The 12,295-nt window shown below is 34.6% G+C and overlaps 2 protein-coding genes across 2 annotated transcripts; one reads left to right on the forward strand and one right to left on the reverse strand.

The window, feature by feature from the left end:
- The first annotated feature begins 6,782 nt into the window (after positions 1-6,782).
- Positions 6,783-7,100, forward strand: LOC114420012 (uncharacterized mitochondrial protein AtMg00820-like). The gene has a single exon (XM_028385850.1). It carries the CDS (start codon positions 6,783-6,785, stop codon positions 7,098-7,100), a length of 318 nt encoding a protein of 105 aa, XP_028241651.1.
- Positions 7,101-10,361: 3,261 nt separating this feature from the next.
- On the reverse strand, positions 10,362-12,295 carry LOC114418804 (chlorophyllase-1-like). The gene is made up of 2 exons (XM_028384319.1): positions 11,990-12,295; positions 10,362-11,225 (listed from the first exon to the last, which is right to left on the reverse strand). Exons 1-2 carry the CDS (start codon positions 12,242-12,244, stop codon positions 10,539-10,541), a joined length of 942 nt encoding a protein of 313 aa, XP_028240120.1. The 5' UTR covers positions 12,245-12,295; the 3' UTR covers positions 10,362-10,538.

A 12,295-nucleotide genomic window follows, 5' to 3' on the forward strand; every position in this document is an offset into this window, starting at 1 on the left:
AATCTCTTGACATTGTTGAAAGAGGTGATATCAACATCAAGACCTCCAGTGGATCCCTAGGGACATTGCACAATGTCAGACATATTCCTGCCTTAAAGAGAAACTTAATATCCATAGGGCAATTGGATGATGAGGGGCATCACACCACTTTTGGAGATGGAGCTTGGAAGGTAACAAAAGGCAATCTTGTTGTAGCTCATGGAAAGAAGCGATGATCTCTTTACATGATTGCAGATGAGGATATGGTAGCAGTTATTGAGGCTGTCAATAATTCAACCATGTGACATCAAAGACTTGGACACATGAGTGAAAAAGGAATGAAGCTTATGGCAGCAAAGGGTAAGCTATCAAGCCTGAAGCATGTTGATGTTGGTGTTTGTGAACACTGTATCCTTGGAAAGCAGAAAAAGGTCAGCTTCTCAAGGGTAGGGAAGACTCCTAAAGTTGAAAGGCTAGAATTGGTGCACACAGATGTTTGAGGGCCAGCCTAGTGAAATCTGTTGGAAACTCACGCTACTATGTCACCTTTATCGACGACTCTACTAGAAAGTTATGGGTTTATTTTCTTAAAAGTAAATCTGATGTGTTTCCTGTGTTTAAAAGGTGGAAAACAGAAGTTGAAAATCAAACAGGTCTAATGGTTAAAAGTCTGAAATCTGACAATGGCGAGGAGTGTGATAGTCAAGAGTTTAAAAACTTCTATTCAGAACATGAGATCAGAATGATCAAGACAATACCAGGAACACCTGAGCAAAACGGTGTTGCAGAAAGGATGAATAAAACCTTGAACGAGAGAGCAAGGTGTATGTGGATCCAATCTGGCTTGCCTAAAGCATTCTGGGCATAAGCAATAAACACAACAACATATCTCATCAATAGAGGACCATCAGTTCCTTTGAATTATCAGTTGCCCGAAGAAGTATGGTCTGGAAAGGAGGTAAAACTTTCACATTTGAGAATTTTTGGTTATGTTTCATATATACTGACAGACTCTAATAGTAGAGATAAATTGGATCCGAAGGTGAGGAAGTTTTATTTTATCGGTTATGGATTTGACATGTATGGCTACAGGTTTTAGGATGACCAAACTAAGAAAGTTATCAGAAGCAGGAATGTTACTTTTAATGAGAACTTATTTTATAAGGACAAATTTTCTGCAGAATCTACATGTGCAGGTAAACAGTCAGAAATTTATGAGAAAATAACACTTGAAGAAATTTCAGAAAGTGATGTAGCCAACAGAAACCAGAGTACATGCGTAGAGTTTGATTCAGAACTAGAACCATCAACTCCTCCAAGAAAATCTAGCAGAATTTCAGTACCACCAGATATGTATTCCCCTTTATTGCATTATTTGTTGTTAACTGATGCTGGTGAGCCAGAATGTTTTAGTGAGGCTATGCAGGGGAATGACACTATTGAGTGGGAGCTAGTGATGAAAGATGAGATGACATCCCTTCAGAAGAATAAGACGTGGTCTTTAACTAAATTGCCAGAAGGAAAGAAAGTGTTACAGAATAGGTGGGTCTATAGGCTAAAGGAAGAATCTAACGGTAGAAGAAGATACAAGGCAAGACTTGTGGTGAAAGGGTTTAAGCAGAAACAAGGAATTGATTTCACAGAGATCTTCTCTCCAGTTGTAAAGATGACTACCATCAGAATTATTTTGAGTATTGTAGCTACAGAGAATCTTCACTTGGAGCAGTTAGATGTTAAAACTGCATTCTTGCATGGGGATTTAGAGGAAGACATCTATATGACCCAACCAAAAGGTTTTGAAGTATCAGACAAGGAGAATCTTGTGTGCAAGCTTCACAAGAGTTTATATGGCTTGAAACAATCACCGAGGCAGTGGTACAAGAAGTTTAATGATTTTATGAGCAACTCAGGATTCAACAGATGTGACATGGACCATTACTGCTATGTTAAGAAATATACTAATAGTTATGTTATCCTTGTCGTGTATGTTGATGACATGTTGATTACAGGATCTAGTATGGCAGAAATTAATAGGTTGAAGTAGCAGTTGGCAGAAAACTTTGAAATGAAGGATCTTGGTCCAGCTAAACAAATCCTATGTATGAGAATTCTTAGAAACAGATCAGAAGGAATTTTGAAGCTGTCTCAGGAGAAATATATACTCAAGTTGCTTGACAGGTTTTACCTTGAAGATTCTAAGACCAGGAATACCCCTTTGGGATCTCATTTGAAGTTTTCAAAGAAGCAATCTTTGCAGACAGATGAAGAAAAATGTTACATGTCAAGAGTACCATATGCATCAGCAGTTGGGAGTTTGATGTATGCTATGGTGTGTACCAGACCTGACATAGCACATGCAGTGGGAGTTGTTAGTAGGTTCCTATCAAATCCAGCAAAGAAGCATTGGAAAGGCGTAAAGTGGATACTCAGATATCTGAAGGGTACTTCAGAGATGTGTTTGTGCTTCAGAAAAAACAATCTCACTTTACAGGGATTTTCAAATGCATACTTGGGAGGAGATTTTGATACCAAGAAAAGCACCACAGGCTACATTTTTACTTTGGGAGGTACTGTTGTGAGTTGGAAGTCTAAACTTCAAAATAAAGTTGCTTTCTCAACCACGGAAGTCGAGTACATAGCTATCTCAGAAGCAGCTAAGGAGATGATTTGGCTAAAGAATTTTCTCAATGAATTAGGGAAAGAACAAGATAATGCTTCAATGTTTAGTGACAGTCAAAGTGTTATAAGTCTTGCTAAGAATCCAGTCTTTCATTCTAGATGCAAGCATATTCAATTAAGATACCATTTTATCAGGGAGTTGATAAATGATGGAGACTTATCTTTGTTGAAGATCTTAGGATCAGAGAATCCAATAGATATGTTGACTAAAGCTGTTACAACTGACAAGCTGAGGCTTTGCATTGCCTCAGTTGGCCTTCAAGGATAATTGAAGATGAAGGCGCTACACTAGGTAAAGAATCGATGAACTCACCGCTTACAAGAAGCTGCTAGAGTTTGGAACTTAGACCCCAAGTGGGAGAATTGTTAGAGTTTTGTGGTCTTAGTCCCACATCGCTTGGATTGTTAGAGTTTTTTAGTCTTAGTCCCACATCACTTGGTTTGTAAAAACTTGTGTCTCATTAGTGTTATATATAGAGACACCTTATAAGCTTTTATATGCGCAAGTAATAAAAGTTCTCCTAGTGTAGCCATGGACGTAGGCACATACATTGTGTGCTGAACCACGTTAAACATTATGTCTTTTCTCTCTTCTCTGTATTTCTTTCTCTTCTTTTATTCTTCTATACTAACAAGTATCTTGTGGATGGATAATACTAGAGACATGTGGAAGGACTTAAAGTCAAGATACTCACAAGGAGATCTGCGGAGAATTTTAGAATTGCAGCAAGAAATGACTTCCATCAAACAAGATGATCAAAGCATTACTGATTACTTCACAAAATTGAGAATTATTTGGGATGAATCGGAAATTTACAGGCTTGATCCAACATGTTCATGTGATCCAAAGTGTGCATATGATGTTCTTACTAGTATGATAGAAAGAAAGCAACAAGATTGTATAATGTAGTTTCTTAGAGGTTTAAATGATCAATTCAATACTATGAGATCCAATGTATTAATGATGGACCCATTACCAAACATAGCCAAGGTTTTCTTATACGTTGTTCAGCAGGAAAGACAAATCAATAGCAATGAATTAACAGGAAGCAAGAGTCTGATCAATGCAGTAGGCAACAATTCATCGAATTCTTGGCCTTCATGTACCTATTGTGGGAAACAGGGTTTGCGCAGACTGTGGTCTATCTAACCATACTATAGATGACTACTACAAGAAGCATGGGTACCCACCAGGACACAAATTTTACAAGGTACAAAATCCAAACATCAACAATGTCAATGCTATAAGGGAAGGAGTGTGAATGTATGTATACATGATTTTGATGATGTTAAAAGAAGAATCAAACAAGGGTCATTTGCTTCAAGATTAATACAAGATTGTTTCAACAAACAAAGCCTTGATTCAAGATTTCTTCAAGATCAAGCATTGCCTCAAAACGAAAGGTTTCAAGTCATCCAAGGCACATGTAATCGATTACCAATACATGTAATTGATTACTAATGGTTTGAAAGTGTGTAATAGATTACACATTATATGTAATCGATTACCATAGACTCTGAACGTTGGGAATTCAAATTTTAAATGAAGAGTCACAATTGTTCAAGAAAATTAACTGTGTAATTGATTACACTAATGCTATAATCGATTACCAGAGAGGATTTTTAAGGAATATCGCCAACAGTCACATCTTATCATTTGGATTTTGAATGGCCATCAAAGGCCTATATACATGTGTGACTTGGGACGAAATTGGGAGAGAGTTTTTCTAAATTGAAATATCTTATCCTCTCAAAAAGATTCCTTGGTCAAACACTTGCATATTCAATAAGGAATCTTGATTGATCTTCAATTGTAATATCCTTCTCTTAAAGAGAGAAACTTCTTCTTCTTTTTCTTTTCAAAGGAAATTGTTTAAGAGATCTAGGGTCTCTTAAGTTGTAAGGATTCCTGAACACAAGGGAAGGGTTGTCCCTGTGTGGTTCAGACTTTGTAAAATGAGTTTTACAAAGAGAGTGAAAAATCTTAAGTGGGTTGCTTGAGGACTGGATGTAGGCACGGGAAGTGGCTGAACCAGTATAAAAATTGTGTTTGCATTCTCTCTTCCCTTATCTTATTAATTTTATTGCAATCAATTTTGTCTTTCATGTTTAAAGAACATTAGTTAATTGAATGCTGCTTTTTCTGCATTCTGAGCCTATCTCTTCTAGAAGGAGGTTAAAAGTTTGTTAGTGGGAAATTAATTCACCCCTTCTTAAGATTTCTGAGGCCACATGTCTAACAAGAAGGTGATGGTTCACCCTTAGATCGAAATCAAGAGACACAAAATGAAGATGTAAGATTAACTACTCAACAATATAAAGCCTTGATGTCATTGCTGCAACAACAAACTCCAACTCAAAGCAATTCAAAAATAAATCAGATTGGTACAATCACAAAGGTAGTATATTATCTGTCACTTGTAGTGTTAGCAAGACTAGCCAAGATGAGTAAATCCTTGATTCTGGAGCCACTGATCAGGTCGCAACCTTCCCACATTTGTTTTCTTTATGCAAGAAAATAAAACCTGTAATGGTTAGGCTTCCTAATGGTCATACAGTTACTGCAACACTTGCAGGCAGAATCCAGATTACTCAATTTTTATACTTGGAGGAAGTTTTATACATTCCTAGCTTTCAATATAATTTGATTTCAATATCTAAATTGGTTTCCTTTTTACCTTGCAAACTAACATTTATGAATGATAAATGTTTTATCCAAGGTATGAACCAACAAAAGATTGGTATAGTTGATATGGTGGAAGGATTCTAAAGACTCAAGATGATTCCTATCAAGTCTAAGTACAAGTCTGATTTTGTTGGTTCTAGCATTTCCAATTTTTCTGCCTTTTCATGTAATAAAATACCTATAAATCTATGGCACTATAGACTTGGTCATCCATCTTTAGAAAGATTTTTGTTATTAAAACAATTTTATCCTATTCTTAAATCAGATAAGCAATTTGCGTGTGAAATCTGTCATCATTCAAAGCAGAAAAGATTATCATTTCCTAGTAGTGAATCACATTCTTCTTGTGCTTTTGCTCTTATACATGTTGATATCTAGGGTCCTTGCAATGTAACTTCATTAAATGGTTACAAGTATTTCCTTACTATAATAGATGATTACTCAAGGTTTGTTTTGGGGTTTTTCTCATGCAGTTAAAAGCTGAGACACAATCTCATCTAAAGAATTTTGTTGCCAATGTTGAAAGGCAGTTTGAGACAAAAGTAAAAGTGATTAGGTCAAATAATGGGGCAGAGTTTATCATGAGACAATTTTATGATGATACTGGTATTGTGCATCAAACTACTTGTGTTGAAACACTCCAACAAAATGGTATTGTTGAAAGAAAACATCAACATTTGCTCAATGTGACTTGATCTTTGTTATTTCAATTAAATCTCCCAACTGTATTCTGGTCATATGCATTGATTCACTCTATTGTTCTTATCAATTGCATGCCCTCTCCCTTTCTTAATAATCATACTCCCTATGAAAAATTACATGGAAAAATCTATGATATTGAGTCTTTAAGAGTATTTGGGTGTTTATGTTTTTCTAGTACTCTAACAGCTAATAGAAAGAAACTAGATCCTAGGGCTGCCACTTCTATATTTTTGGGTTTTAAACCAAACACCAAAAGATTCATTATGTTTGATCTTAAAACTAAGGCCATATCTGTCTCTAGGAATGTGATCTTTTATGAGGATTGTTTTCCTTTCATTGGTGAAGACAAACCCCATGCTGTCACTGTCCTTCCTATTCTTTCTTCTCATGCCATTGATCAACCTGATGGCGTCTCATCAGAATTACCAGTTGATCATATCATGCATGTACCAAATAATGTTGATTCCGATCCCTTAACTTTAGAGCAGTCCTCTAATGCAACCAGAAGATCTCTGAGACAGACATACAGACCAAGTAAGTATAAGGACTTCCATGTTTCACACCCATATTCAACTTTAGCTAGTTATTCTGCAAGTACTTGTCTCTATCTTTTAATTTTGTTCTTTCATATAGAAAATTGTCTCTTTCTTATCACAATATTGTTTTATCCATTTCACAAAGTCTTGAACCTCGGTCATATAATGAAGCTTCTAAGGATCCTATCTAGGTAGAGGAAATGAATGCAAAGATTAAGGCTTTAGAACTTAATGATACTTGGATTTTAATTGATATGCCTCAACATAAGAATGTTATTGGTTGTAAGTGGGTGTATAAGATCAAGCACATATCAGATGGGTCAGTGGAGAGACATAAGGCCAGGTTAGTGGCCAAGGGCTACATTCAAGTGGAAGGGCAAGATTACCTAGACACCTTTTCTCCAGTTGCCAAGCTAACCAGAATGAGATTTCTATTGGCCTTAGCTGCTATCAATAAAGGGTATCTCAAGCAATTAGATGTGAATAATGCTTTCTTGCATGGTGATTTAAATGAATAGGTGTACATGGTACTTCCTCAAGGTATGCAAGTAGCCAAGCATGGGCAAGTTTGTAAGTTGCAAAGGTCCCTATATGAACTGAAACAAGCCAGCAGGCAGTGGTATGCCAGACTCTCTTCCTTTTTAATCTCTCATGGGTACAAGCAATGTGCTTCATATCATTCTTTGTTTCTCAAGCATGGATTCAATACTGTCATTGCTCTATTAGTTTATGTGGATGATATTGTTTTGTCAGGAAATGATTTGATTGAAATACAAGCTATTACACAGTTGCTGGACAATGCTTTTAAGATAAAAGATTTAGGTGACTTGAGATACTTCTTAGGTTTTGAAGTAGCCAGAAAACCTACTGGTATCAATCTTTGTCAAAGGAAGTATGCCTTAGACATTCTTAGTGATGCTGGTATGCTTGGATCTAAACCAGTATCTACTCCATCAGATTATGCTACTAAGCTGCATCAACAATCAAGGACTCTTCTTTCATTGGAAGATGCTTCCTCTATTAGAAGGTTAATTGGAAGGTTGATCTACTTGACCAATACAAGGCCTCAACGGCTGTTCGAATTCTTAGGTATATCAAGGGATCCCAGAGCAGGGATTGTCCTTTCTGCTGCAAGTAAAATACATTTAAAAGGGTTTAGTGATTCTGACTTGGTTGGTTGCATTAACACAAGAAGGTCTATCACTGGTTATGCTATGTACATTGGTGACTCACTGATTTCATGGAAATCCAAGAAACAAGCCACTATATCTAGAAGCTCATCAGAAGGTGAATCACATAGCTTCGAATCCAGTATTTCATGAAAGAACAAAGCATATTGAGATTGACTGCCACATAGTTCAAGAGAAGATGTTAAGGGGTCTTGTGAAGTTGCTTCCCATTCCTTCTACAAATCAATTAGTTGATGTTTACACTAAAGCTCTAATGCCTGGTGCTTTTAAATTTCTGAATTCCAAACTAGGGATGTCTGATATCCACTCCTAGTTTGAGGGGGCTCTTAGTGTTAGTTAGTTAGTTGGAAGTTAAGTTAGTTTAGTTGTTAGTTAGTTAGAAGTTAGTTTAGTTGGTTGAAACTAATAGTTAGTTGGAAGTTAGTTGCTGTATATGTGTATATATAACCATCTGTACAAATCAAGATATAACTTTTGAGAATTAATCTTTCAATACATAGAACTCCATTCATTACTTCCCTTTTTCTTTCTAAGCTTTTCCTGCAAATTTATTTGGTTAGCTCTGCATTCAACAACGACAGACACAAGGTTTATGATAGTTGATAAGGAAATAAAATCTTATTAGAGAAACTACATGTGATTAGCCATCAAATTTTTTAATAATGTAATAAGTCATTATACTATTACATAATATTATTGTAATGTCATAAGCTACTTAACGATAAAGACTCTTTGATAATGGAGAAAAAGTTTAGGAACTTTTATTGGTCTAATTTTGGATTATGAATTAAAAACAAAAATAAAAAAGTAGCAAATTTTTATTAAATGAATGGTTGAACTTGGAAAATATAAAACAGTATTGAAGCAAGTTGCAGAGGTGAAGGGCTTAGAGAATTTCTTACTTACATATAGCTGAGATGTAAAACATGTTCAAGTCTGCAAATGATGTTGAGGGTGAAGTTGGGTTGCAAACAACAACAATAGACAAATTCAGTATTCATATAGCAGTTGAATGGGATCAGAGAGTACAATTATATGCACTTTATAACGATGAAGATGTTAATGCATAGGGAGATGCGGAAGAGTATCCAATGTATGGTGGTAGAAGAAACATGTGGACTAGCAAAAACAATTTCATTGCATCTTGTAAAACTTCCTATAAATTGTAACTTTTTTTGTTATTTGCCAATGAAAAATAGGTGAAAAGAAAATGTGTAAAAGAATCTATAAAGTGCATCAGATTTTTTCTCTTTGCCGACATTGTTGCTTCTGTATTTTCTCTCTCAAATTTTGTTTCTTTCTTCTTCTTTTTTCAAGTTTCAAAAAGCAACTGTTGCCTCTGTTATCAAGAATCGGGTAACACTGAAAAAACAACCATTTATTCGAGGGTTAAGAATGACTACTCAATTTTGAAATATAATTAAAAAGTCTAAAAAAACACGAAGAAGAATGAGAATAAGAAAAAAAGAAGAAACAACTAAAATATGTGAAAAAGTGTATAAATTAAATGCAAGAGGTTTTTTTTTTCCTTGCCGACCTTATTACTTCGCTATTTCTCTACAGCTTTTTCTTTTTGTTGAAGCTCCAAACGATCAACATTAATTCAATCATTCAAAACTAATCCATTTGTACAGGCAAAAAAATGATGAAATTCTAAGAGGAAGAAATTAACTTGAAGAAAGTGGTGAGACAATTTTGTTTTAATAATAGTTGAGATAGTACCTATGTAACCGATAAAGGATAATGATTAAAAAGAAAAAATAAATAAAAGATAATTCTACCACTATGCATGAAATAACCATTATGGCTTTTGGATTTTAATGAGACATCAAAATAAGAAATAAAAACTAACCAATCAACCTGAAGAACATGGATTGGAAAAATACTGTGTGCAAGAAAGGCCGCATATCCAACAAAAACTTTTTAACCAATCAACCTGAAAAACATGCAAAATCAATAATACAATAACACAATCATCACCATCACAAACATTAAAAATCAAAATATAAAAAACAAAACAAAACGTCTATAAATTCACAATTAAAAAAAACAACTCATTCAAAATCAGGCGTCTTCACACAGATTGAGGAATCTCGGGTAAAAAGTTCCGGCAAAAAGAGAGGAATGAGAAGTTAAAAATTAAAATATAGAGGAAGATAAAATGCATGAACGTTGAATACAAAAGGGAATCGTGGAGTAGGTTGAATAAAAACTGATTTAGTTATCTTGTTTTTATGAGGGAAATATGAACACGATTAAAAATGAGAAGTTTCAGGAAAGAGAGACCGATGAGAAATTATTAATTAATAAAAGTAAAAGAGAACCAATGAATTAATTATGTGAACATGATTTGAAAGTGTCAGTTAGGTAATGGTATAGATTTTCTTTTTCTCTTTTGTGGCTGGTTACATAAGTGTTGTCCCCTGTTGTAGTTTTGTTTAACAACATGTGGTTGTGAGAGACTAAAAGTGGGTTACATGAGCAGTTGAGGGCAAGGAGAATAATTGGTATTTTGCTAATTATTTAGAGGCAAAATCGGTCAAATAAAAATGTATATGAGATAATTCTTATTATTAATAGATATAAATATAAGTGAAAAAAATTAATTACATTAAAAAATTAAAACGATAATATTTTAATTTTTTTTTTCTTATACTATGACAGGATAGCGAGAATACATAAATAACCATAGACGATTATTTCGAAAGACATTTATAGGCCTTTCAGGGAAATAAAAGCGCAAAAGAACGTTGAGTGTTGATCAATTCATGCTGGTATGTAGTCTACACCATCGACTTCAGTGGGAGCAAGATTAGGGTCCTTTAAAATAGCATCAAAATCCTTCCATAGGTCATTCAATTGTGCCCTCAAGAAGGACACAACCAACCCTCCAGTGGTCCTTCTCATCAAGTCCCTAGGACCCGTCGTCCCATTCTTACACATACACTTTGACACCAATGTCCCAATTAGCCCTGGTGTGTCATCATTCAACATGTCCATGTGACCATACTTTGCTACAACAAATTTAGCACAAGGGGGTTTGCACTCGTTGAAGAACTCCTTATAGTTCACCCCATCAGGAGCACACGGTGGAGTACAACAATTAAGCTTCTCTGGGCCCAATCCAGTGCCAATTACTTCAACTGGCATTTTCAAATCAAAGGACCGTGGCTTGCCAGTGAGAATATGAGGACGTGTTCTACAATATTTAGATGTGCCAGCCACAGGGTCTATGCCTACAAGTGCTGAAAACTTGAGATTAGTTTTTGCATGACCAAGAGCCACAGCAAATACAGTTTTCCCACCCCTACTGTGACCTGATAGAACCAGTTTGTCCAAATTGGCTTCAACGTTCTCTGGAAGCAAATGTTGAAGCTCCTCAGCTATCCAATCCGCAACTTTTCCTGCATATTCCACTTCAGTGGGTCCATACATAGGAAGCCCATTGGAAAACTACAATATTGGGAAGACAAAAGTCAGGTTAGAGAACCCAGAAAGGAATATATTAAAAACATTTTTTTAGCTCAATTTATTTCTCACAATTTCATATCAATTAAATTATTTAAGATAAATATTAATAACTGCTTTAAGGATATTGATTAAGAAATTTAAAGTAGAAATATTTTTCTTGTAAAATAAAAATTATATTATACATAATATTGTTTACATTTTTTATGATTTAATAATAAATATTTTTTATTTTAGTTATTTAACTAATGTACTAAGCAAAATAATTAGTAAGATCCATTATTTAATAATGTACTCTATAAAGAAATTATTTAATGATATCACAGATATTAGTTGATAATATATATATATATATATATATATATATATAAAAGCAGGTAATTAATACTAAGTACTAATTTCAATAAAGTTTAAGTGATTTTGAAAACTCATTAGAGGAGACTGAGTATTTATAGAAATACTTGTAGGATATTCATCTCCTCACATCTGCAACAAGAATTAATTGAGAAAGGTTTCACATATGTAGCATTTATTTTTCATACAATTTGTCACGCGTTGTTTGTAATTGAGGTAAACAATAAAGGTAGTGCGTAAAAAGAATCTGTATTTTATTTCGGTATTATATGTTATTAACCAAAATTATATATTCACAAGAAAAAAAAAACAAAATAGTATACAAATTTTAATGGTGCGTGAATAATGTATTTTGAAGTAAAAAAAAGTTAGAAAGTATTCAAAGTATAATATACCAGTTGAGGAGCAACGATTATGAATCCATGTGAGACTATGTGGGCTAGGAGCTTTGAGTAGTAGAAATTGCGAATGAAAAAGCCATGGACGAACAATATTACAGGGTATGCGCCAGGAACAGTTGGTGTAAAAATTAGCAATGGTTTTGGAGGTGAGAAGGAAGCACTGGATGTATCAACATTGAATTGCTTCCATTGGATGTTTCCCATTTGGAAAACATCTGTGGCCAATACTGGTTGAGCTCTCTGCGCCATCACACCACTCTTCTCACACCAAAGAGTTTGTTTTTAAGAATACTTATATTT

Source organism: Glycine soja, chromosome 7 (genome assembly GCF_004193775.1).
Source record: "Glycine soja cultivar W05 chromosome 7, ASM419377v2, whole genome shotgun sequence".
In the NCBI taxonomy this organism is placed as follows: Eukaryota; Viridiplantae; Streptophyta; class Magnoliopsida; order Fabales; family Fabaceae; genus Glycine; species Glycine soja.

Coding starts and splice junctions, on each gene's coding strand:
- LOC114420012 (XM_028385850.1), top strand. CDS start 6,783: ATGAATGCAAAGATTAAGGCTTTAGAACTTAATGATACTTGGATTTTA.
- LOC114418804 (XM_028384319.1), bottom strand. CDS start 12,244: ATGGCGCAGAGAGCTCAACCAGTATTGGCCACAGATGTTTTCCAAATG. Junction 11,226..11,989: donor TAATCGTTGCTCCTCAACTG/GTATATTATACT, acceptor CCAATATTGTAG/TTTTCCAATGGGCTTCCTAT.